The following is a 26951-nucleotide window of genomic DNA, read 5'->3' on the forward strand; positions in this document are numbered from 1 at the left end:
AAATGAAGGGAAAAAAGAACAAGAAAAGAAAATAGTGACTAATTTTCACATAAATTGGTTTTTATTTTGACCAAAGTATATCACTTAAACATTAATTTTTAACTCAACATGTTGATATGTTGTTTAGGATATTGTGTCCTCATTTCTAAGTGACATATGTTTGTAATTTCTCCTTTATAATAATGTATTTTCTCCAACTTTAATATCAGGTGTACCCAGATCAAGTAGAATGATTTTGATGTATTTCTTCTTTTTCTATTGTCTGTAAGATTTAGCATGATCTGTTTTTTTAAATTATCTTTTACTTTTATTTATAAATATTAGTTGTCTATTTTTTGATACTTAAAAAAAAAATAAGAAGTTAACTGATGACTCCATACTGAATCTCAGAGTCAAAGCATTCTATAATAGACATATTCTTATTTGACAAAAAAAACAAAAAAACAAAAAAAAAATAACAAATGAATTGTTGTTTTGCTGTTTAGATTAGCCCCCTGAGTTGAAGAGATTTTTTTTTTTTGGAATGCCTGGGAAATAAGGCAGTAGAAATTTCTGTCCCTGAATGCTATAGCAGGAATTAGTTCAATACACAGCTTCAGGACTATGTTACAAATCAGAAAGATCATTCAGCATACTTAAAACATTTTGTCTCCTGTCTCCTGTTTATGCTTTACTTTTTAGATAATTGGTTGCGTTTGCAGTAATAATGTCTAGCAAAGAAAATATAAATATATTATATATAGTTATATATGATATATAATATATGTAAATATAACTATTATATATAAATATAACTATATGTTATATATAGTTATATATAAGTATAACCATTCTTGTACCATTCTTGTATATTTTTATATTTGATCCCCACGTGCTAAGGTAGTACATGGCATTCAAGAAAACAAGTTTTAAAAATGGCATAATGTGGCGAAAGCTGAAAAGAGTGAAAATTCTTTCACTCTACCCTTAAAATTTAGTTTAAAATTGTTTGAAAACATTAAGATGAAAAGGCATTGAAGGAAGAGATGAGAGGCCTGGCTCTGAGCTGAGCTTTGTCAGCTCTGTGACCACTGCACTTCCTCCTTCTTATCTTTAAATAAATTTGAGAAACTCCAGATTAAACAGAGTTGGACAAGCTTTTTTATTACAGAGCTTCTCTGAACCTTTAATCTGTATGTGTGTTGTGAGCTCCAAAGCCAGCTGTCTTACTGGATCACACACTCATTTTTCAGGGTGTAGATTTTCATGTGGAAACACTGGGTGTATCACTAGCTTTCTGTTCCTTCTAGATATGAACCTGCCACCCCTGAATGAATTTCAAAGGGTCTGGAAATGGATGCATAATTAGGGGGCATAGATATGTAGGTAGGTGTTTCCTTTTCTGGTATTCTCTAAGTGGTTTATAATCCAATATAAAGATAAGAATACTATTGCATAGAAAGCCTGAGATTTCTGTATGAGTGCACTTTTTGAATCTGTAAAGAACTTGATAGGAGACTTAGTCTGTGAAACTTCTATATTAGGACTGAGTAATGTGATGGTATCACAAAGGATGGGGAAGTGCTTGTAGTTCTCCACCCTAAAGTCAGGGGTTCAGTTAAATGAGCAAGGGGTCGTTTCCTCAGCTGCAAAGTATGAAGTAATCCAAGACCTGAAAAGTGACTAAGATTTTAGATTGACCTGGGTGTGCTTCTGGCTTGTTGCTTTTGTGACCTTGGTTAAAAAAATGCTGAGTGATTCCAAGAATTTCACAGCTTTTGTTTAATATAGATAACGTCCTGGACCATGCTAGACTTACTTGGTTTTTCTCTGATTTATTTGGTTGAGTCATGGTGTTTATCCAAGAGAGTGGCTGTAGGAACCAGTGCTGGGTGATTTGACAGTGTAAGGTTTGATTAAGGTGAGTAGACCATTGCTCCAGAGACCTTTTTAGGTGACTTGTTTGATTTTCTTGGAAATATCTTATTCTCTGGTTGGAGCCTTCCCTGGAGGGTGCAACAGAGCAAAGATTCCTAATAAAGTAGTTTGCATGAAAAGACCAGGAGGCTGGGGAAGGAGTGTTGCTCAGGGGAGGCAGTGTGATACCAGCTGTTGGCAGTCTTTCCCACTGTACCTGAGTTCACTTTGGAATCTTCCACCCAGTGTTTTGAGAATTTACTACCTGTGGAATCTTGGCATATGGGATAACATTTATTGCCATCTTGAGTATAGTGGTTAAAGGTATGGTCTTCAGAGTAAGATGGTAAATTCTGCTCTATTATTTTGAATCATTTGATTTTAGACAATTAACCGCACAGTTGGGTTCTAGCTGTATGTTCTTGAGAAGGATACTTAACTTTTCTGTGTCCTAGTTAACAGCTCTATTAAACTGGGCTATTGGTAGTAAGTAGCTACTGAAAAGGGTTATTGTAAGTAAACTTTACGTAATATTTGTGCTATGCTTAGAATAATGCCAAGCACAAATAGGCAGTCCACCAGTGCTAGCTCTGGGTGTGGTGATTGTTGTGGTGGTGTTTCATCATTACTATCATCTATGGGACAGGGCAAGTCAGTAAAATTACATTGGGAAAATCCTTTAAATGGCCCATAAATTAAAGGTTGAATGTCTTAAATCTAAATATCTGAAGCACAGAATATTCTAAAATCTGAAATTTTTCAAGCACTGAGCTCAAAGGAATTGCTCATTAAAGCTTTTATTTATTTATTTTTTTAATTTCAGGTTAATTTGAGGATACAAAGAGTTGGCTACAATATTTGTTTGCATTTGTTAGGTATAGTCCCTGCTGTAGTTGTGTCCTGCCTCCAGAAGGTGTGCCATATATCCCCATATTGTGCCCATTAAGTGAGTGTATACTAATTCCCCTACCCTCTCCCCTCTCTTCGGTAATTGGAGCATTTTGGATTTCAGATTTTTGGATTTGCAGTGCTTAACGCAAAGAAACAATGCAAATTTTCCAAAATCCAAACTCCCAAACTGTCCCAAACATTTGGGATAAGGGTTGTTCAACTATAGTAATTCTGGAGCACACTGAAGTTGGAAACACAGAGTTAAGAAGAAGAGCATTTAAATGATTGTGTTGTCTTTAAAGAGAACAATATCAAATGTAATAATAATAGGGAATGAGTGTGATTCTAAAGTATTACTGTTTTTCTGCATGGTTTACTAAATTATGTTTTATTGATAAATCTATAACCTAGTGTGACCTAATTCCCCCCACGGGGACTGAGGGCTTCTGTAAGATGCAAGAATTTCAGTGCTAAAACTGGAACAGACCAGAATGAGTTGTCACCCTACTCTAAGCTTAATACATTTGTTTGTTATGAACATTAAAGGCAACGGTGTATATGAGAGCACATGACACACTGCTTGGCACATAGTAACTGCTCCTGAAGTTCTTGTATGATTGAGTCTAAATCTTGACTGGGCAGATTGATGCACTCCCTTTGAGAAGCTGTAGGGAAGAACTTGGCCAACTGCTATCTGTCTTTTAAAATTAGCATTTTTGGCCCCTTTGAACAGCTTTCACTGTCAGACCCTTAGGCATTGGTTTCTTTCAGCCCTAATTTCCTAATCTATAAAATGAGAATCGTAATATTTATCTCAAGGGAATATTATAAGGATTCAACAATGAGAGATTAGCACATTAAAGGTGTTTAGCACAGTGCCTTGCTCCCACTAAGCTCTTGGTAAGTGGTAACTGTTAGAAATCAGCAGTCCCAGCAGTGGGAAAAGTTGGACTGATAGCAATTGATTGAGCTTTTGGCTCCTGTAGCTTTGTTCAGTTTTTTTTCTTAGAAGCTTTCTTATTCTGAAATTCCCAAGGAGAGTATCATATGCCTGCACAACTTGAATGTGTGTTTCTAATTTTATTTCAGGTAACAAAGAGTACTTGATTAATCTGATAGACTCTCCAGGACATGTGGATTTTTCCTCAGAAGTATCAACAGCGGTTCGCATCTGTGATGGGTGCATCATTGTGGTAGACGCTGTGGAAGGGGTCTGTCCACAGGTGATGAATTGAAATGTGAAAATATTTTAGTGTTAAAGAAGGTGGGGAGATATGAGGGGCTGATTGTTGAGTACTGTGTACCACTTTAGCGATTTCATTGACAATCGGAACAGTGGTTTTATATTTCATATTTGGTAATATTCCAGTCTGTGATGGAGTTAAACCACCAGAGTCATTAAGGAATCTTAGAGATGATGACTTTAACTTTAGGATATTTTGGATTGAAATGTCTATGATAGCCTCTTAGACAGGGACTTAGCAAAAATGGGGGAAATTGTTGAAATTGAGGAGGAAAAGGTTTTTGAATTGTGAGAGATTGTTGATAGCAAGATACTGAGCTAGTTCTTCTTGGGAGAAATTCTCCTGTGCTGATATCTCAGTGCACACATCTGCTACACCTACTTGTACACACATATGCACGCTCCCTTTGTACTTCACTCTCTTACTTTCCCATATCCCATGTTTCTCATCTGTTCCACCTATGGCCAGAGTGAACTTAGAACTCTGGTGGAGATGGAGCTCAAAGAGCCTCTCTAAGTTTATTTCTTTTAATAATTTTTTTTAAGACTTATGTTTTATCTTTTTTTAAAAAAAGATATTTTTATATTCAACTCCTTAACATACACATTTGTTTTAATGTTCTGCTTTTTTTTGAGACAAAGTCTCATTTTGTTGCCCTTGGTAGAGTGCCTTGATATGACGTCATAGCTCACAGCAACCTCAAACTCTTGGGCTCAAGTGATGCTCTTGCCTCAGCCTCCTGAGTAGCTGGGATGATAGGTGCCCACCATGACGCCTTGCTATTTTTAGAGATGGGGTCTTGCTCTTCCTCAGGCTGGTCTCCAGCTCCTAAGCTCAAGTAATCTACCTGCCTTGGTCTCCCAGAGTGGTAGGATTATAGGCGTGCCCGGCCTGTTTTAATGTTGTTAGAAAGAATAATAAAAGGTTTAAATTAGTCAAATGAAGGAAATCTGATATTCTAAAAAGATATACTATGGCTATTTGTAGCCTCCTCTGAGTTTCCCTAATGGCACAGGTACCCAAGTTGAGAGGCACAGCCCTAGACTGTTGTGTCTCACGTATCCTGGTAGGTAAGTGAAATAAAGACACATGACTTTAAAGCAGCACAGCAGAGGTTACCTTTAAGAAATGAGGTTATGATTAGGGAGATTTACACAGAAGGCTTCTGGAGAAATGTTTTATTTTTTGACTTGTGTGCTGATAACATGAGTTGTTTTTTTTTTTTGTTGTTTGTTTTTTTAATTGTATATTTGTTTTTGTTTTGAGATAGAGTCCCACTTTGTCGACCTCGGCAGAGTGCAGTGGCGTCACAGCTCACAGCAACTTAAAACTCTTGGGCTCAAGCAGTTCTCTTGCCTTAGCCTCCCAAGTAATTGGGACTATAGGCACCCACCACTACACCTGGCTATTATTTTGTTGTCATTGTTGTTTAGCATGCCCGGACCAGGTTCAAACCCACCAGCCCCTGTTTGTGTTGCCAGCGCCTAACCTACCAGGCGCTGCCTGTAGTGCCTGAGCTACAGGCACTGAGCCTGATAACATGAGTTTTTATTGTATAATCATTCAGTTAACTCTGTCTGTACATGTGTGTGTATATGTATGTGTCTGTAGACACATATTGCCAACAAATCCTTCATACGTTTGCATAAATTTATTTATCCTTCTTAAATAAACTGTCAGTTCTACAGGTGATTTCTTGCCTGCAGTTCTTTGCACTGTGTCTGTATTTTGTGACTTCCTTATGAACACCTTTGTCTGACTGGCATAGTCTGCATTATGATATGTGGTAAAAGAAGTATGGAAGTGACTTTAATTACTTCAGTTTAATTATTTCAAATCATGAGTTTTACATTTTTCTTTCTGTTTTTATCAGACACAGGCAGTTCTGCGACAAGCTTGGCTTGAAAACATCCGTCCAGTTTTAGTGATTAATAAAATAGATCGCCTGATAGTGGAACTGAAATTCACCCCACAGGAGGCCTATTCTCACCTCAAGAATATTTTAGAACAGGTATTTTGTTCTTTAGAATTTAAAAATTAGGGCTCGAAGAAAAGCGGTAAGGAAGTTACTGAGTTGGGTGTTGTAGAAAACTGAACTTTCTGGGCGGCGCCTGTGGCTTAGTCGGTAGGGCGCTGGCCCCATATACCGAGGGTGGCGGGTTCACACCCCGCCCTGGATGAACTGCAACAACAAAAAAAAAAAATAGCTGGGCGTTGTGGCGGGCGCCTGTAGTCCCAGCTACTCGGGAGGCTGAGGCAAGAGAATCGCTTAAGCCCAGGAGTTGGAGGTTGCTGTGAGCTGTGTGATGCCACGGCACTCTACCGAGGGCCATAAAGTGAGACTCTGTCTCTACAAAAAAAGAAAACTGAACTTTCCATTCGTACCTTTGAGCCACACAAGAGCGGGGGCAGCAAGCAGACATATCTTCAGCAGTTCTTCCATCTTCTAGAAGTACCCGTTACTGTGAAGCTGAGACAACAGGGTCTCTTGTTTAAAATTTCATAGGCTGGTTCCAAAGCAAAGCAACATTAGAAAGCACTGTGGTGTTGTATTGTCTGTCTTTAGATGAATTTTCCCCTAAGCATTCATTCATTTATTTATTGAGCAAACATTTCATAGATATGTGCATGTATGTTGAATAAGAGGCTTATTTAATGTCCATTGTGTGCTAGGGATTATGAATATAAAGATGGATAGATCAGAGTCCTTTTTTTTTTTTTTTAAGGCAAGCATGAAACAAAGTTTATTCAGAAAGAGAAAGACAGGGTTACAGAGTAAGGAATTTATAAAGCAAGATTACATTCGCCATAGTGAACAGGCCTCCATTGCCAGGGAAAGTAGGCAGGTGGGCACAGAGGCCCAGAGTCCCTATTTTCAAAAGAGCTCAAAGGGCCTAGTAGAGGAGACAGACAGTTACAGAGATGTTTGGACAACTAGGTCCTGGGTCTGGTTTTAGAGCATAGAAGAGGGCCACCTAACCCAGTGTGGATAAAGGGGAAAGAAGGAATTAGAGTCTCACAGTGGACGCCTTGAAATAGAAGAAAAGATGAAGAATTAGGGAAAGGACATTCAAAAGAGAAGAAATAGGACGTGCACAGTCATGGCAAGAAAAAGTATGGGACACTATCACTGAAGGAACTGCAAATTGTTAGTTACAGCTGAGAATTAGATCATGTTAAGCAGTGACAAGAGATGGGTGAAAGGAATATAGGACTTAGATTCTGGTGAACCTTGAATGCCTTATATAGAAGTTTGAAATTTCTTCTTCAAGACAGTGCAAAGCCATTGATGAGACCAACTTGAGTACATACATTTGCTAACGGAATGAAATGGTAAAGGTAAAGCAATGAAAAAGAATAATGGATGGATCCAGTTCCTTGTAGAAGTAGGCAGTGGCAACAAGAAGGGCCAGGAGTATTTGCAGTTGTAGATAAACTTATAGGTTAGAGTATGGAGAACTTGCAAGAATTCTTAGTAATAGGTTCTACTTTCTTTCTGAGCGAGGAAGTAAGATCACTGCATATTTGGCAGTAAAAATAGTTGGGTATTAGAGGTTAAGAAGAGGGCCTGAAGAGTATGGTAAAATTTGTAACACCTGATATGAGAAATGGGCAAGTTGACTGAATTTATAGATCAGGATTGTGGGAATTGCAAATCCTGAGTGCTAGTGATACCAGAACTCAGTACTAAAAAAGAAAGATATGACACATTAGTATTTATGTTAAATAACAGTCACCATAAAAATGACCTTCCAAAAGCCTATTCAATTTTCCTGGGTTTTGAAAGAATGGGATAGTAATATGTAAGTTAGTCATTATATGTAAATGTCACCTTCTACCCTAATAAAATTTAGACAATGCTTTTCCTAACATGAGTGTGCTAAGCATCTGAATGAAATTGTGTCATTTCACTATCTCTCCTAGATTAATGCACTCACAGGAACTCTTTTTACTTCTAAAGTCCTTGAAGAAAGAGCAGAGAGAGAGACTGAGTCCCAGGTGAATCCAAATTTTGAACAAGGAGAGCAAGTGTATGACTGGAGTACTGGCTTGGAGGACACAGATGATTCTCACCTTTACTTCTCTCCAGAACAGGGAAATGTGGTGTTTACCAGTGCAATAGATGGGTGGGGCTTTGGGTAAGTCTGTTAAAGTCTATTTAAATCTTTGTATGGATTTTATATGTAGATGATGTTTTTTAGTTACACTTTTATTTTGAGATAATTGTAGGTTCAGTACAATTGTATGAAATAATATGGAGAATTCTCTTGTATGATTTACCTAGTACCTCCCCCACCTTGGTAACATTTGGAAAACTATAGTGCAGTATCACAAGACAGAGCACATTTCCATCACCATAAGGCTCCCTCATGGTTGCCCTTGGATAGCTGCACCTTTTTCCTTCCCAGCCCCAAATCTTCTTTAACTCATAACAACCATTACTCTGTTCTCCAAAATTGTCATTTCAAGAGTATTACAGAAATAGAATCAAACAACATGTTACAGAAATAGAACCAAACAAATGGAACCCACAATATTTTGGATTGGCTTTGAGATTTATCCAAGTTGTTACACGTATTAATACTGTAGTTAGTTCTTTTTTATTGCTTAGTGTTCCATGGTGTGGATTTACTACAGCTTAATCATTCATCTATTAAAAGACATCTGGGTTTTTCCAGTATTTGGCTATTACAAATAAAACTTCTATTAACATTCTTACATAGATTTTTTTGTATGATATAAGTTTTCCTTACCCTGGGATAAAAGCCTAGAAAATGCTGGGTCATATGATAGTTGTGTGTTTAGTTTTTAATGAACTGCAAAACTGTTCCAGGGGGGCTATACTATTTTGTATTCCCATCGGCAGTGCATGGGTGATCCAGTATCTCTGAATTTTCATTATTGTTTGCTGTTGTTGCCATTTTCATTTCAGCCATTCTGATGAGTGTGTGCCGATAGGTTATTGTGGTTTTCAATTGTTCCTTACTACCAGCTAGTGCGGTTGGGCATCTCTTCCTGGACTGAGTTGGCAGCTGTGTATCTTCTTGAGTTAGATGTCTTTTCATGTCTTTGCCTATTTTCTAATTGTATGTTTGTTTTTTATTGTTGAGTTTTGAAAGTGCTTTTTATATTTTAGACACCAGTTCCTTGTTTCATACATGCTTCATAAATATTTTCTCTCAATTTGTTACATCCTCTTAAAAGTGTCTTTCAAAGTGAGCAAAGTTTTTAATTTGGGTGAAGTACGCTTTATCATTTTTTTTTTTTTTTTTACAGATCTTCCCTTTAGAGTCAAAGTGAAGAACTCTTTGCATAGCCCTAAGTCCTGAATATTTTTCTCTCATTTTTTTCCTAAAAGTTTTGTAGTTTTACTTTTTGCATTTCTTTGATCCATTTTGAGTTAATTTTTGTATAAGGTGTGAGACTTGGGTCAAGATTCATTTTTTCTTGGCCTGTGGATGTCCAGTTACAGCAGCACCCTTTGTTGAAAAGGCTCACTCTACTCCATCCAGTTGCTTTTGCACCTTGTTAGAACCAGTTGTACATGTTTGTCCGCATGTGTGCTGAGTGTTTTGTTCTGTCCACTGATCTGCGTGTCCATCTTCCCAGCTGTGCCACACAGTCTTGATTATTGTAGCTATGTGATGAGTCTTGAAATCAGGTAGAGTATTTCTGCCCACATTATTACTCTCTTTCAACACTATTTTAGCTTCTTGAGGGTTTCCGTCTTTCCAGTTAAATTTTACAGTCATCGTGTCTGTGTGTGCAAAAATATCTTGCTAGAATTTTGATGAAAATTACATGGTAAACCTGTATATTAATTTGAGGAGAATGTTGATCTCTCTCCTTTGTTGACTCTTTTCTACTCCATAAATACCTTGTCTTTTCACATATTTAGATTTTCTTTGATTTCTTTCATGAGTAGTTTTCAGCATATAAGTCCCAATCTTAAGGGAAAGCCTGTCTTTTATTATTAGAAATAATGTTAGGACTGTGGGCTGTTTTTAGATGTTCTTTGTCAAGTTGTGAAAGTCCTCCAATTTTCTGAAAGTCATTTTATGAATTACCCTCAAATTTGGTCATGCCATTTCTGCATTGATTAATCAAATGATTTCTGTTACTTAGCTTGTTAAAATGGTAGATTACATTGATTGATTTTTGAATATTGAGGCAATCTTGCATCTCTTGTAAATTGTATACACATTTGATTTAAAAAAAAAAACTTTATTCTTTGAATAAGTTTAAAATGTACAAAAATGTATACTGCACAGAGTCTTCCACCTTATTCCATAGCTCAGTATTCCATAGCTGTCTTTCCTGGCAGCTTTTGGTGTATCCTCTTGAAGTTATTTATGTATATGTGAGCAAGTACATTAATATCAACTTTTATGTCAACACTAGCCAAAGTTAGTGCGGAAAGAAGCCAGCTTTATTAAGGATATGTAAATATGCTAGTTATTGAGTTAGTCACTTTATTTAAATTCATTGAATTCTTACCATAATCCTGTGAAATAGATATTACTATTTAGTATCTAAGGTCCAGAAACATTGAGCAACTTTTGTTCAGCATCACTCAGATGCTGAGTCTGCTTGGTGCTACAGCTCTTGATTTCCTATCACAGTACTTCCCTGGTGTCTTCCCCAGGGACTATAGGGATCCTTCTTGTGATGGACGCTTCTGGATACGCACATGCCGGGGCCTTGTAACAGATGTCAGTATTGATATATATGTGGCTCTTAACCACAACAATTTCTGACGTGTGGCATTTTTAAAAAATCCAAATGTAATTAAAAGATTATTACTTTGAAATAAAGTCTTTGGCTTAGAAAAATAAATAATTGTGGGACTACAATGAACTTTAACTGTAGGCCTGTTATTGATACACATTTCAGAGATCATATAATGAGAACGCACCAGGAGTGAGCAAAGTTCGTTTGTGAAACATGTATCTGTGTGACCTAATGGAAAAGAAAAAAGGATCAGAAGTTGACAAGAATGGGAGTAGCCTGCCTAGTCTCTGGTCTCTCCTTGTCCTTCTTTTTATAGGAACTTCTCCAGTTTCCTTTTCACTGAACATATTTTGCCTTGGGCAATATAACATATTAAAATACCTTAATTTACATGTTTGTAATGAGTCCTAGATACTTTGCTTGATGCCTAAAAGGTCATCCCAGACTTTTTGAAGTAGTTATTTAGGTAATTACAGGCAGATATTTAGGTTCAGTAGAAATTATGAACCTATTAAGAATTTATATTTTTTATGTATAGTTGAGCACTAGCCATTGTCACCTTTCTGGGCCTCAGTTTCCTCATTTGAAAAATAAGAATATTGGGTTAAGATGATTTGTAAGAATTTCTTCCAATTTAAAAGCACAGTGATTCAGTCCTGGAACAGTGTCATGCCTGTTGATTTCCTAATATGTGACCATTCTACTAGTGAGCCACAAGGTGGGAGACTTCTCCTTTTCTTATAATGATTTTCATAAGTAATTTGATGCTTTTTGCTAAATTCAGTATAAATCTTACAAAGTGGGAGAAGGACTAGAGGAGGGGCTTGAATGGATAGAATAATTTCTATATCCTGTACAATTTTTGACATGTTCAGATTCTGTTAGTCAATAAGAGAATGTTCTCCCGTGTAGACAAGGTCATATTTAGAAATCATCTAAGGCCTGTTCTCAACAAGTCGATAATGTTAATTTATGGGAAAGTGGTAGAAATGAAAGACCTTTTCCTTGAATTTTCCCCAAGAATGTCAGTAAATAGGCAAAGTTGACAGCTGTATTTATCATAAAAGGTGGCAATTGGGCACATTTCCAGTGGGACAGGAATAAAAAGTGTGAGTAGAGCTGAACCTAGGTCTGCTGCCTAAATGCATCCTGTTGATTAATGTTAATCCAGGAGAATCTGCTCTCAAAAGCAGAAACATAGAAACTAGAATCAAAGTTCTTATTGTAATAGAACTGAAGCCTCAACTTTGTAGATTATGGATAGGAAATAAGAGACGATGAAAAGCTCTTCCTAAGAGTTTCATTTGTCATCTTGTACCAGTGTCTTAGGATCCTGCAATTAGCCCTTATCTGCTGGGTAGCTTGGAAGGCAAAAGGTTACGTGGCTCAATGATTTGATTCTTGACCAAGTTGTTGTTCAGGAATATAGGCAGCAGATAGATCAGAAATGTTTTGTGATTCAGATCTGTTTGCTGCAGGTTTCTTAGAATCTTTTTTTGATTTTAACTCTGTAGAGGAAGTGAATTTAAATAGAATTCAAGAATGGAGAAGTGCTAGAAGCAGTCAGTGTTTTAAAATTATTGCTAATGACATAAATATAGTGGGAAATGGGTAGATGTTAATAAGCAAATTTTGTGGTAATTAGGGGATAAAAAAGAATGAAAAAGTAAGAAACATGATTTTAAAAGATTAATATACCTGTACATGTGTATATATATAAATAAATGGTAGACTAAAAGGGGAGTTGAGGACAGTAAGCAAATGTCTTACCATAATTTCTGGTTTTGAGAGGTTTTAGAGTGGTTATGAAAATATTTAAGTTTGAGCTACCCTCTGCCCCCTTTTTTTAAAACACAGTCTTGCTCTGTTTTTCTGGCTGGAGTGCAATGGGATCACCATACCTCACTGCAGCCTTCAACTCCTGAGCTTAAGTGATCCTCCTGCCTTAGCCTCCCGAGTAGCTGGGACTGTAGGCATGTACCACAATGTCCAGCTAATTTTGTCTTACTTTTAGTAGAGATGGGGTCTGGCTCTTTCTTAGGCTAGTCTTGAATTCCTGCCCTAAAACGATTCTCTAGCCTCACCCTCCTAGAGGGCTGGGAAGACACTATGCCCAGCCTTAAGTTTAATACTTTTATAATTAATAGGGGGATATTTATCTGACATATCATTGTAAAATATTTAAATAGCACAGTCTGGGTAAAACAAATAAATGCTTTTAAAAATCCTAGAAATTTAATAAATAACACCAGAAATCTAACTGATCAAAGCAGTTATAATAAATATATGAAATCCCCCATATTTTAACACATTGTTGACAGGTCACAAGTTAACATGTATTTGCATTTGGATTAGCTATTGCAGTTTTTAAAACACGGGGTAATGTAGGATATTGAAAAAGTATTCTTGATCATGTCATTGGAATAACTGGAAATTTCATTTTTAAAAAAATTTAGAAGTTTGCTACAGAAAAGGGATAAACATAAAATATAGTGGACAGTGCCTTAACACCAAACCTTTGGCTCAGGGATATCAATCAAATGTGACCAATAAGAAAGTAGGTTTGACAATATTAACGATAAAATAGAATTGATGGCAAACTAATTGTGGCATAGGATCATTCTTATATAAATAATTGACACATTGTACTATTGAGGGATTATGGATCAGCTTTCATAATGGACAAAAATAGAACTATAAGTAGAACTGTAGTTTGGGGAGATTTTAACATATCACTGGCAAACTCTTCACAGGTTAAGTAGACAGAAACATAAACTATGTGGATAGCATAATTGAAGTGATTTTTTTCTACAAAAACTGGTCTTGTATCAGGTGAGAAGACAATTCAGGCTCAAAAGCTTGAAAAGGTGGTATGCTCATCACTAAGTCATTATCTCCAGTTTTAACCATCAAAGAATAGACCCATGTTGCCAATACGGAGATCAAAGTTCAGCTTTATTCATTGAGGCCCCAGTGAATATTATTCCTACACATTGGACACCTTGGTAATGCTAGGTTGGAGAATGCTTGGGGACTCAGATCACAGGACCTGCCTCTTATTGTCTACCTCTACAGTAAAGGTTTGGGCCCTGGGACATGCTTGTAGGTCCAGAATTTAATATGCAAATCTGCACAGAGGATTGAAGCGTGCAAAACTGGGTATTGATAAATGAAAAGCTGCAAAGGAGCTCTGCTCTGGCCTGTGCTACACCATGGGAGGCCAAGGAGTGGGGCTGACTCTTTACTGATTCAATATGCAGTAAGACAGAGCCTGTTTTCTTTTTGTGGCATAGGAACTCTACCAGCAAATGTTGGCTTTTCACCTTCTCTTCACTTGTGGAGGAGCTTTCCCCTATGAACAGATGGTTTGATTTCTTCCTTTCTAATCAGTATATCATTTATTTCCTTTTCTTGTCTTACTAAATTAGGTTGGGCTTCCAGGGTGGTGTTGAAAAGAAATGGTGATGGGGGAATATTCATGCCTTTGTTCACAAGCAGGCAAGTTGCTGGTACTTTGAGAGTGCTAGGCTCAAATATTAGATTAAACATTTTGTTGTCTGGAGATAGAGTATTTCCAATGTCCTTTATCTCAGACAATGCAGGTACTACATATAACACCCTCATCTGTTGACTGACTGCTCTTCTGAGACCAGAGACCATGGTTGTGGCTGGTTTATCTGTGGGCTGATGAGAGTTAAGTCAGTATATGTAGGTTTACCATTTAATCCAGGATATTAAAAAACTTGTGTTAGTAAGTTGTGGCTCTAGAAGTTGTTTCCTTTGTGAGCAACAGTCACTTACAGTAGTAAAATAAGGTTTTATTTTGGCAAGTTGTGATGAGCAGCTGGAGCCTGCATATCCTTGGCCTATGTTCCTTTTATCTTGTTTTATATGTACAACATTAAGAGAGGGAGCCTAAACATTAATTCTAATTCATATTAGTGTAGAGTGTGTTGGGCAAGAACATGGGCTTTGGAGTGAGACCACTTGGGTTGGAATCCCTGTTTCACTTCTTACCTGTGTAGTATCTCTGTGCTTCACTGTCCTTCTCTGTAGAGTGGGAGAAAATGGTAGGACAGCTGAAATGTTTAAGTTTAGTTATATGTGTGAAGAACTTTGAATAATATCTGGCAAAGAAACATGCAAGTATTAGCTATACTTACTGTTATTAATAGCATTTACATTTGGTTTCTTTCAGAATTGAACACTTTGCCAAAATCTACAGTCAAAAGATTGGCATCAAAAAGGAAGTTCTTATGAAAACCTTGTGGGGAGATTATTATGTAAATATGAAAGCCAAGAAGATTATGAAGGTTGATCAGGTAATATGATATATGTCCCTTTGATTTCTGGTCACATTCTTGCCCTATGAAAACCTGTACTGTAATACTTTTAATAGATGTAATTCAGCTTTAGTTTGTGTAGGTGAGTTCATGAAGGTATTTTTTTTTTTAATATGTCTATAAAAATTGAGAAAGGCTTACCAGATATTGTTTACATAGAATCCTTTTAAATACAGTGAGTATAGACCTGCATTTGTTTTAAGATGAAAAATCTCAGATCTTGGGCACGTAAAGATACACATTTTGGGTCATGCATGTATCTCCTTCACCATAAGGAGATAGCCTTTCTAGACATCACTCCGTGTTTCACACTGTACTTCTACTCTCAACCAAGGCCTTATTTCACTTTATGATAATCATCATGCAGAATGGCCAGGTGGGGGTGTGGAGGGTGCTCCCTGTTACTTGTTTCCCTGCAGATGGAGAAGAGGTGGGACTGCTGAGTCATAAAGCCTCAAAGGATACTTTCCTTGAAGCTTTATATTTTTAATGTAAAATTCAGGCTTTATTTATTCTCATTGAAAGTTATATCCTTTTAGAAAGTACTCATAAGTTTAAGGCCACAGGAAAGAAAAAAATCAGAAGCCCCACCATTAGTGATATGGTTTTAATTTCTTTCATTCCTTTTGAATAGTTATATACATCTCTCAGTTGAGATTATACTGTTTATATAAGCTGCCTTTTTGCTTAATATTATATCATGAACATCTTCCCTCGCCTTTAAAAGCTTTTTTATAAGCAGCATATTTGAAAGGGAGAAAATATAGTTAAGTGGGAGAGAGCATGGCTTTACAGTTAACTCTGTGATTGAATCTTGGCTCTGCCACTTACTGGCTCTGTGACTTTTGTCTTATTTATGTCAGTTGTAAAATTGAGATAATAGTACTTATAGGGTAGTTATGATTATATGAAGTAATCCAAGTGAACTCTTCAGAACAATTTCTTTCACATGTATTAAGCATCCTATTATTTTGTGAAAGTACAACCAGTTTTGTAATCATTCTCTTAAGTTTGGGCATAATTTTTTTCTCTATTTTGACATTGTAGGTAAAGCTGTTATAGATGATTTTGTTCATAGATTTTTGTCTTTATGATGACATTTTTTAAACTAGGCATTCAAAGCCAGTGGGGTTTTTTTGTTTGTTTTTGTTTTTTTGAGACAGAGTCTCACTTTCTTGCCCCTGGTAGAGTGCCATGGCATCATAGTTCACAGCAGCCTCAAACTTTTGGGCTCAAGTGATCCGTACACCACAGCCTCCCAAGTAGCTGGGACTACAGGCACTCACCATAATGCCCGGCTGATTTTAGAGATGGGGTCTCACTCTTTCTCAGGATGGTCTTGAACTTGTAAGTTCAGATCATCTACCCACCTGGACTCCCACAATGCTGGGATTAGAGGCGTGAGCCACCCTGGCCGGCCCAAAGCCATTGAGTTTTAATTTCCAAATACTGTTGCCAGTAGTTCTTCAGAAAGGAGATTATTAATTTAAATCCCACCTTGTGTATAGATAAGAGTATATATTTCAAAGTGCTCTTGATACTAACTTCTACATAGTTTGGTAAGAGAAATGGTAAGGTTTCTTTGTGAACAACATTATAGGCTGAAGTCCATGGAAGGAAGTCTGTGTGTGTAGAATATTAAGTTTTAGCTCCTAGCTTGGCCATTGTGTGTAATTCCTTGGTTATAGTGGTGGGGTAGCCATAGCGATGTGCCCCCCAAATGGTCACATTGTTTGTGAAGTCTCTCGTTCTCAGAGGAGGAGAACAGTGGATTATTATTATTGATTGTGGATTATTAACTATTTAGAGCATGCTTACAACTACTTTCATCTACTTTACCATTCAACAAATATTTTGAAGTAGAAATGAAACATATTGTTAATAAAAACATGTCAAAATGAATATATAAATGCCTATTAAATGTTCAGGAAATTAAGCCTATATATTCTTTTGTACAGGCCAAAGCAAAGAAACCTTTATTTGTACAGTTGATCCTGGAAAATATATGGAGTTTGTATGATGCTGTCTTGAAAAAGTAAGACTGCTATAAAATTATTTATCTTTGGGCAGTATAATTTGCCTCACTTTCCAGTTTATTGAGTCACTTCAGAAAACTGAGATAGACTGAGAAAGTGAACAGAGCTTTTACAGATGAGTTGATTACAGGGCTTGTGGAAACAATTTAGAGGAATATGTGTAACCCAAGTAAGGGGTGATGGAGGAGGCACAGAAAAACAATATTTTATAGAATGCTGAGTTGAAGAGATAAAAAGATGGAAAGAGAAAATAGGCCTTTGTTTTCACAAACCTAGTTTAAAAAAATAGTCATTCTAGTAGAAAAAGTGTGTGATATCTGGGATTACTAATGGCGAACTTGAGAAGTAACTTGTCTGGTAAAAATTCACTTTAGTGTACTTAACTTTCTAAGTTATTCCAAAGGTGGAATAATGACTTTTAGCATTTATTTGTAAAACTTCTTTACCGCTGACAAAGTTTGCTTACGGCAATTGTGGGATGGTGCGTGGTGGGAAGTTTTACAGAAGGAACCACTTGAAAGAGTAAGAGTAGAAGATGAGGGTCCTCTACTGGAGCAGGGTCCCCTTCAGTCATTTTTAGCTTTCTTTGAGAATGTAGCACATTAGGGGAAAAATGTGCCAGATAATGTTGAGTTCCTTTTCCCCACTGCTTATTCATTCCTGCATGTGACTTTTCCCCTCCAATCTTGTGTTTCCTATAGGGACAAAGAAAAAATAGATAAAATAGTGACTTCTTTAGGATTAAAAATTGGAGCCCGGGAGGCACGACATTCAGATCCTAAAGTTCAAATCAATGCCATTTGCAGTCAGTGGCTACCCATATCCCATGCTGTCCTTGGTATCCTTTATTTTAATGGTTTTAATGAAATAGTCTTGATAAAACAAGAAAAAACAATGAGTTATTGACAACAGGGAAATCCTCTGGAGATAACATATTCCAATCCAAAGTAAGTCTTCTCTGTTCATTGAGTGTTCTGCCATCAAACTGTATTTAGTACTTTAAAAATTAATGTACTAATTAGTGTTAATACTACCAATAAAGAACTTTAGAAAGATAATTTCTTTTTGTTTAGTAATCTGTAAAAATGAAAATGCTCTAAGATTTATTTGTGTTCAATCACTGTTTCATTTCAAGGTCATAGGTAGCCAACCCGTTAAGCTGTTGTCCTCAGTTGTGCCATGAGTTTCATTGTTAGAGTATCTGTCGTGAGGATCCTGTCTTAGCTTCAGCGCATTCATGAACTCCCTGAAATTCTGTCCATATTTTGAGAATTGACGCATGAAAGAGTTTTCTTTTATAGCCCATGCGTTTTCTGTATAGGCTGACCTGGTTACTTAATATTTAGTCCACACAGCAACTCTGCCTTGGTGGAGGTACTAGTTCAAGCTTTTCAGTCCTTAACAACAGACTTAAGCTATGGTGTGTCAGAAACTTCCTAGTCCCCTTGATATTACAGCTGAGAGAGTGGAGCGGCTGCTGTGCACAGGATCCCAGACGTTTGACTCTCTTCCCCCGGAAACTCAGGCGCTGAAAGCAGGTGAGGAGAATGAACTTGTTGCAGTGCAATGTGTTGCCGGCTTGCCTCAGTCCAGGCTGCTGTAGACAATTGCTGGATGGCTGGCCAGTGTGCCAAATGTCCATTTCCACAAATACATGGTTTCATAAATGACCATTTCACCAGTGTTGGTTCTCTTCCTGTCAGCTTTCAGTTTTGCTATAGTCATTTTGCTTAGCTGGGTAATGGGAGCCCAGAGACTCTGGGTCTCCTTGCTCCTGCCCTGCTCTTATTTCAACATCATGTTATATCCTGTCCTCCTAAACAACCGAGAATGTGTTGTTACCTTATCTGTGGCATCACTGCTGTGGCTGTGGCCCTAGGGACTATGGACAAGTGGTTCCGCTCAGGGAAAGCCCTGTGCATACATAACACTGGGAGAGGAAGCTATCTGGTTTCTTTCTTCTAGTTGTGTTGCATTTGTAACTCCTCTCCCCCACAAACCACTTCAGTACTGTTCTTGGGGTCGCTGTTGACTCTTACTTTGTTGAAGCTAATGGCTAGTTCTCAATCCTCATCTGACTGGATCTGTCGCAAGCATTTGACACACGTAATCATGCCTTCCTCCTTGGAACACTTTCTGCCCTTGACTTCCAGGCTTCCAAGTGCTTCCACTTTCTTCCTGTCTCCTTGGCTACTTATCCTTAATCTCTTTTTCTGATTTCTCTGCCTCTCCCTGACATTTACTTTGGGGTGCTCAAGCAAGGCTCAGTCTTTGGACCTCATCTGTTTTATCTGCAGTGAACTTTTTGTGATCTTACCCAGTCTCTAGGCTTTAACTGACAACTGCATACTCAGTGTCCCCACATCTGTGTTTCTGGTACGTATCTGCTCTCTGATCTCCAGACTCATACATCCACTTTTAGCAGTCTCAGCTGTCTGAGAAATACCTCAAACTTAACATATCCCAAACTGAGCTTTCTGTCTTATCTGCAGACCTGCCGTGCCACTTAACTTCCATCTCAGTTATAGGCACTTTCATCTTTTCTCTTACTCGGTCCAAAAATCTTGGAGTCATATGTGGCCCTTATATTGATCTATATTCCCACATCCAGTTCATCAGCAAGTCTAGTTTATTCTTACAGAATCCAACTATTACCACCATTTTTCCTTCTGCCTCCCTGCGCCAAGCACTTATCATCTCTTATTTGGTTATTGTGACAGTTTAACAACTAGTGTTGCTGCGTCTGCCCTTGATTCCCTTGAGTGTTTTCTCAACACTGCAGCAAGATGGAGCCTGTCAGAATGTGAGAGCAGGTCACGTTGTTCCTCAGAATCTTTCAGAGCTTTCTCTAGCAAGACTTCTGATACGTGTTTAATTCTTAATTCCTATAGTTTTTTTCCTGTTTGAATTTTACTGTTGAATTCTTTATACTCAAATTAGTTTGATATGAGGTGATAGGGTCATTTTAAAAAAGGTAATCTATGGTTTCATGCCTCCAGTATAGGTAGAGAAAAATGTCAATATTTTGATGAAATTTTGTTGAAATTTATGTATATAGGGAGATTTAACATCTTTATGACATTGAATCTTAACTCATTTCTAAGAATTTTTGTTACTTTCATGATAGTTATTTTTGCCCATTTTCTAACTTGTTATTGTAGGGGGGTGGAAAAACTACTTATTTTTGCTTGTTTCATTAATAAGCTTCCTACCTGTTGATGTTTGAACTTTAGTAGCATTCCTCAAGTATATCTTTTCAGTAGTCTACAAGGTAGCTTGTTAATAAGTAAATAAAATGTATTAGGGCTTATAGTGGGTGGTTAACCTCATGCCAGAGCTTTAGTTCTGATAGAGCAGCTGCTCAGCCTCCTGCCACATCAGCTGCTTTTCTTTCCTCATCTGTGCCAGCTCCGCCTGTTCTTGATCCTCTCTTCCCTACAAGTCTCATAAGTGGAGTTATATCTAGCTGTGAAAAGTTTAGGACTTATTACACATTTAGATGATGCCATGCTCTAAATATCTTGTTTTCCAGAAAAATCTATTTTTTAATAATGAAAAAAATAGTGACATTTTTACTTCCTGTTTGTTTAGCTTTTATGAAATGTGGAAGTGAGGACACTGCTCCAGTTATTATCTTTGTTTCCAAAATGTTTGCAGTTGATACTAAGGCCTTGCCTCAGAATAAGCCAAGGTAAGGAAAGAGGGAAGTTGGGCTGGGCCAGGGAAATGGTCTATGTTTGGTGGGGGTATAGTTGGGGTGTGGGTGGGAAGACACACAGAATGTTTTTCCTCAACCCAGAGTTCATATCAAGCTAACCCCTGGGGTACCATATAATTTGTACAGTAATGTACCCTTTTGTGATAGCTTTGTAAAGGAGAAAGCTGTTGAAATCAGCTCAGGGATGTAAATTTGAACTGATGTAAATTTGAAGAAGGGCAATAAAAATAGCAGTTATTTTTACTGAACATGTCATGGAAGTCTTAATCTAAACCTTCCTCGAGTCATCTGATTCTGTATGTGGTTCTCTGTGTATGTGTCATGCATGTGTGTATGGGTGTGGCAATGGATGGGTTATTGCTCAAGTTGCCGAGTGTTGGGGACTCTGTTCATTCCGTATTGTCTCTTTTTCATGTGTTCTCCTCCTTTCTCTCCGCTGCCTTTCCCACTAGTTTAGATACTGATCATCTCTTGCAGCAACCCTACCCCATTTTTAGTTCTACCAGTCCATTTGCCATCTTTCCTCAAGAATGATCTTTCTAAGACTTAACTTGATCCTCATTGCAATGGTGTGAAGCAAGGTGATGATTTGAGTGGCACTTGGAGAAACAAGTTTTAATTAGTTGTCATATTTATTTAATGTATATTTGTGCATGTTGCCTGTTTATGTTAAGTGATACAGCTTTTCTGTTTCTAGTAATGAGGTTTTAAGTTTTAGTGAGTTAAAAATGTCCATTTAAATAAACTACTAAGTAAATAATATGTAGATATAGCTGAAATGAGATAGGTGTGACTGAATGTCACATCACCAATCTATGGAATGAACGACCTGCCTTAGTGGCATTTAAGACTTAGCATGACATGACCCAAACCGTTGTTTCATCTGGATTTTTATTTCTGTTTCTCTAGTATCCTGTAGTATTCCCTGAACAAATTTTCAATTTTTCCTTGTCCTGTTCCTCCATCTTGGAAGATTACTTTTCTTTTGCTAAAATCCTGCTTATCCTTTAAGAAAAAGTTTGTATATTATTTTTTAGTACCTCCTTAGTAATTTGAACATAGAAGGCTTCAATAATTTTTGTCCAGAGGATAAGTGAAGGAATGGAAAAACAAGTAAATGAATGAGTGAATAAAAAACGAATAGAAAAAAATAAATAAATAAAAAATAAAAAACGAATAGGTGAGTGAATGGGTAAGTGAAGGAGGGAATTGCTGAGTGACTGACTGTGACCAGGCATCTGGGCGGTTCCCAGATAATGCTGCAGTGCTACATGTGACAACAGTTTCTTGATATTTTAGGAAATGTAGATTATTATTTTTTTTTTGCACTAGAGATTTTAATAGAATCCTAGGGAATATTAGAGAATTGGAAAACTCACACTTCCGATTTCAAATGCATGTATTTAGTCATTTAAAATTCCTACTCATACTCATCCTTCATTATCTTGCTGAAGAAAGATAGTATTATATGCCTCTACTCTTAGTTATATTTTCTGTGAATATTTTTCTTAAAAATTAATCATATGTTTTCCTGAATTTAGTATATTTCTGGTAGTGCAATTTCATTAGGTAATTTACTGATTTTAGTGTTTTCATATTTAACCAGTATCTATTTCAACAATTGTTATGTAACGGTATAGTGTTTTCAGGTATAACTGGGTAAGGTCATTATCATTACTTTCCTCTTTAACATCTGCTAAATGTTGACTTTTCCTGAAAGTTCTACTGGTTTTAACATTTGGGGAAGTTGATATACTTTTATCTGTATTATATTAGATATACCCAGCCAGGAGCAGGAGAATATTACTTTACTTTAACATAGATTATAATGTTTTAAATACTATGTGGTATGTGCCAAGGAGAAAAGTAAAGCAGTAAATGAGATGGGGCACCCATAAAACGTCTAGAAAAATAGAAAATTTTTACCTGGTTTCAGAAAACACTGTCTTTTACTCACTGCTCAACAGTGCCCTTTTAAGTGGAGCCTCTGTATGTGATGGGACGGTACGGGGCTTTCTCCCACAGGCTTGTGTTCTTGCTTCTTTTCCTTTCCTCTTAGAATATACCTCCCAACCTGACATTTCGATCTTCATTCTCCATTCTCACCTTTGGTTTCCTTCATCTCTAGTATTAGTGACTACTGTCCCTTCAGAAAGTGTCGTCCCTGGTTGGTTGAACTATAGCCTAAATAGTTCATGACCCACATCTGTTTCCTTACTGTAGAGCCCTGTTTTCTTGCAAATAAATTCCTCTTTGTTTTTAACAAATACTGAATACACAGTGGGTACTTTTTATTAATCCTTGCTGATCTCTCTTCCGTGTGCTTTTTTCCCATTACCACCACTTCCAGTGCTCCCCAGAGTGCCTGGCATATAGTAGGCATTAGCCGGATGGATATATAAATGCACAGGTAGATAGGAAGCACCTGTACAGATGGGGTTAACTCAGTGACTACAAATGATGATTCCAGGGCTTGTCAGAGGCACATGAGTATTTAATGTATGAAGTGAATAAATACAAAGTGTGACAATTAAGTTCATGAACTCGTCCTAGAAAAAGTGCTACATACCTCATTGCTGAATATCACTTTGATCACCTTTGAAGTACTCCCCTTGGAGTACTTTTATTTTTATTTATTTATTTATTTATTTATTTATTTATTTATTTATTTTGAGACAGAGTCTTATTCTGTCACTCAGGCTAGAATGCTGTGGCATCATAGCTCACTGCAATCCCAAACTCCTGGGCTTAAGTGATCCTCTTGCCTCAGCCTTCTGAGTAGCTAGACTTCAGGTACCCACCACAACGCCCAGCTAAGTTTTTCTATATTTTAGTAGAGACAGGGTCTCACTCTTGCTCTGGCTGGTCTCAAACTCCTGAGCTCAAGCAGTCCACCCACCTTGGCAGGTACCCACCACAACGCCCAGCTAAGTTTTTCTATATTTTAGTAGAGACAGGGTCTCACTCTTCCTCTGGCTGGTCTCAAACTCCTGAGCTCAAGCAGTCCACCCACCTTTGCTTCCCAGAGATATAGGTGTGAGCCACTGCACCCAGCCACTAGTCCACCCTTTAAAGCAGTTTGGAACCCTTTTACTGGAATGGCTGTCAGAGCTATCGTTATATTACCCTCAATGTTCTGAATGTCTCAAAATATCTTCCTTTTAGTATTTCCTTTATTTGGGGGGGAAAGAAAAAAATCACTGGGGGACAGATGATGTAAGTAGGGAGGGTGTTCCAGGACAGTTATTTTTTACAGCCTAAAAACTCCTTTTCAGGCAGTGCTATGTGCACTGGCATTGTTATGATGCAAGAGCCATGAGTTATAGCAAGACTGTCAGTTAAGATTTTCCTGTTTCTTTTTTTTTTTTTTTTTTTTTTTTTTTTTTTTTTTACTGACATTTACTTAGTCTATTGTGCTTCTCACAGTCAGCCAACAATTTCAATGCAGAATTTGATGAATTTGTGCAATGTTTTCTTCAGTTCTGCTTGTTACTAGCTGCCTTGACCTCCCTTCATCAATGGCACTTCTCTCCCTTCAAAAAAACATCTAATCCATTTATATACTACCGGTTTTTTCATGGCCTTATACCCATAAGCTTGGACTAACATGCCCCTGATTTCACTTCCAGTCTTGCCAAGTTTAACAAGAAATTTACCAATGCTGTTCATTCTCTAATTAAAGCTCTGACATTCTCACAACAGCAGTCAAAAGCGTGTAACAATAATAATGAATGCCACTCGGGAAGACGTTTTCATACACATTGCCATGAACACAACTGTGAAACACTGATATACTAAGGTTATGAAACTAACCAAGTTGTTGGTACAGTGCTGCCAATGTAAGCGCACAGTAGCAAGTTCATGAACTTAATTGTCATGCCTCATATACTGCTTTTCTAACCAAAGCTAAAATGAAATCACATTTACTTAAGATGTTGATTCTATCATCTTTAATTCCTTCTAAATGAAAGGCCATAGCCTGGTGATAAGAAGCATAGATTTTTGGAGCCAGACAGATGGGAATTTGATAGCTCCTCCATTTAATATTTATGTGATTTTGGATCAAGTTACCCAAAATATTTTGAAGTTTTCAAAATATCCATTTTCTCATATATACAATATGGATGTAATATCTATTTCATTTAGTTGTTTTGATAAATATGTAATATATGTAAAGTGTTTAACACAATGCCTGGAGGATAGTGATAAGCCCACTGGAAGAGACTGTTTCTCTCCAGTTGCTAACAGGTGCATTAGCTGTTTTTTCCTCATTGCTCTAACAGTAATTATTCTGCATTTATATTTTAATTCACACTTTTGAGATTCTGAGTTTTTAGGAAAGGTCTGGAAACAAGGGAAGTTATCTGAGGAGTGGTTGAAGGAACAGCTGGAGTATTTAGCCTGGGGAAGAGAAAGGAGAGGGGAAGGCATGAATGCAGATGATTCAAAGGAAAGGGGAGGGAAGCAGATTTCTTAACTGTTGCTCCAGAGGATAGACTGGCATAGAAACTGTGAGAAGCAGAGTTCGTCCTGTATTTAAGAGTTCTTCTAGTTTGATCAAGTCCCAGTAGTGTATTTTTGAAGCTGCTTCAATTGCCCGGGGGGTTCTCCTCATGAAATACTCACCCAGACCAATTTCTTCAAGGGTTTTCCCTGCATTCTCCTCTAGTATTTTTATAGTTTCATGTCTTAAGTTTAAATCTTTAATCCAATGAGAGTCTATCTTAGTTAATGGTGAAAGGTGTGGGTCCAATTTCAGTCTTCTGCAGGTTGCCAGCCAGTTCACCCAGCACCATTTGTTAAATAGGGAATCTTTTCCCCACTGAATGTTTTTAATTGGCTTGTCAAAAATCAAATAGCGGTAAGTAGCTGGATTCATCTCTTGGTTCTCTATTCTATTCCAGATATCTACTTCTCTGTTTTTGTGCCAATACCATGCTGTTTTGATCACTATCGATTTGTAGTAAAGTCTGAGGTCTGGTAGTGTGATTCCTCCTGTTTTGTTTTTATTTCTGAGTAATGTCTTGGCTATTCGAGGTTTTTTCTGATTCCATATAAAACGAAGTAATGTTTTTTCAAGATCTTTAAAAAGCTTCTGCACAGCTAAGAACACAGTAAGCAGAGCAAGCAGACAGCCCTCAGAATGGGAGAAGATATTTGCAGGGTATAACTCTGACAAAGGTTTAATAACCAGAATCCACAGAGAACTCAAACTCATCAGCAAGAAAAAAACAAGGGATCCCATCGCAGGCTGGGCAAGGGATTTGAAGAGAAACTTCTCTGAAGAAGACAGGCGCACGGCCTTCAGACATATGAAAAAATGCTCATCATCTTTAATCATCAGAGAAATGCAAATCAAAACTACTTTGAGATATCATCTAACTCCAACGAGACTAGCCTATATCACAAAATCTCAAGACCAGAGATGTTGGCGTGGATGCGGAGAAAAGGGAACACTTCTGCACTGCTGGTGGGAATGCAAATTAATACATTCCTTTTGGAGGGATATATGGAGAACACTCAGAGATCTAAAAATAGATCTGCCATTCAATCCTGTAATTCCTCTGCTGGGCATATACCCAGAAGACCAAAAATCACAACATAACAAAGATATTTGTACCAGGATGTTTATTGCAGCCCAATTCATAATTGCTAAGTCATGGAAAAAGTCGAAGTGCCCATCGATCCACGAATGGATTAATAAATTGTGGTATATGTATACCATGGAATACTATGCAGCCTTAAAGAAAGATGGAGACTTTACCTCTTTCATGTTTACATGGATGGAGCTGGAACATATTCTTCTTAGTAAAGTATCCCAAGAATGGAAGAAAAAATACCCAATGTACACAGCCCTACTATGAAACTAATTTGGGACTCTCACATGAAAGCTATAACCCAGCTACAACTTAACAATAGGGGGAAGTGGGAAAGGGGGGTGGGTAGAGGGAGGGGAATCGGTGGGATCACACCTGTGGTGCACATTACAGGGGTATTTGCGAAACTTGGTAAATGTAGAATATAAATGTTTTGGCACAGTAACTGAGATAATGCCGGAAAGGCTATGTTAACCACTGGGATAAAAATGTGT

The 26951-nt window shown here is 37.4% G+C and overlaps 1 protein-coding gene across 4 annotated transcripts in view; it reads left to right on the forward strand.

Annotated features, from left to right (window-relative positions):
* The window catches only part of EFL1 (elongation factor like GTPase 1), a 157812-nt gene that overhangs the window by 20189 nt on the left and 110672 nt on the right, over positions 1 to 26951 (forward strand). For all 4 annotated transcript variants that reach the window (XM_053593893.1, XM_053593892.1, XM_053593895.1 and 1 more), the window contains exons 5-12: positions 3877 to 4010; positions 5905 to 6042; positions 7956 to 8170; positions 14962 to 15085; positions 17065 to 17141; positions 17844 to 17980; positions 18558 to 18680; positions 20734 to 20833. In XM_053593893.1, coding sequence (XP_053449868.1) covers positions 3877 to 4010; positions 5905 to 6042; positions 7956 to 8170; positions 14962 to 15085; positions 17065 to 17141; positions 17844 to 17980; positions 18558 to 18680; positions 20734 to 20833 — 1048 coding nt within the window. The remainder of the gene's footprint in view (positions 1 to 3876; positions 4011 to 5904; positions 6043 to 7955; positions 8171 to 14961; positions 15086 to 17064; positions 17142 to 17843; positions 17981 to 18557; positions 18681 to 20733; positions 20834 to 26951) is intronic.

This window comes from Nycticebus coucang, chromosome 6, assembly GCF_027406575.1.
Source record: "Nycticebus coucang isolate mNycCou1 chromosome 6, mNycCou1.pri, whole genome shotgun sequence".
NCBI classification, from domain to species: domain Eukaryota; kingdom Metazoa; phylum Chordata; class Mammalia; order Primates; family Lorisidae; genus Nycticebus; species Nycticebus coucang.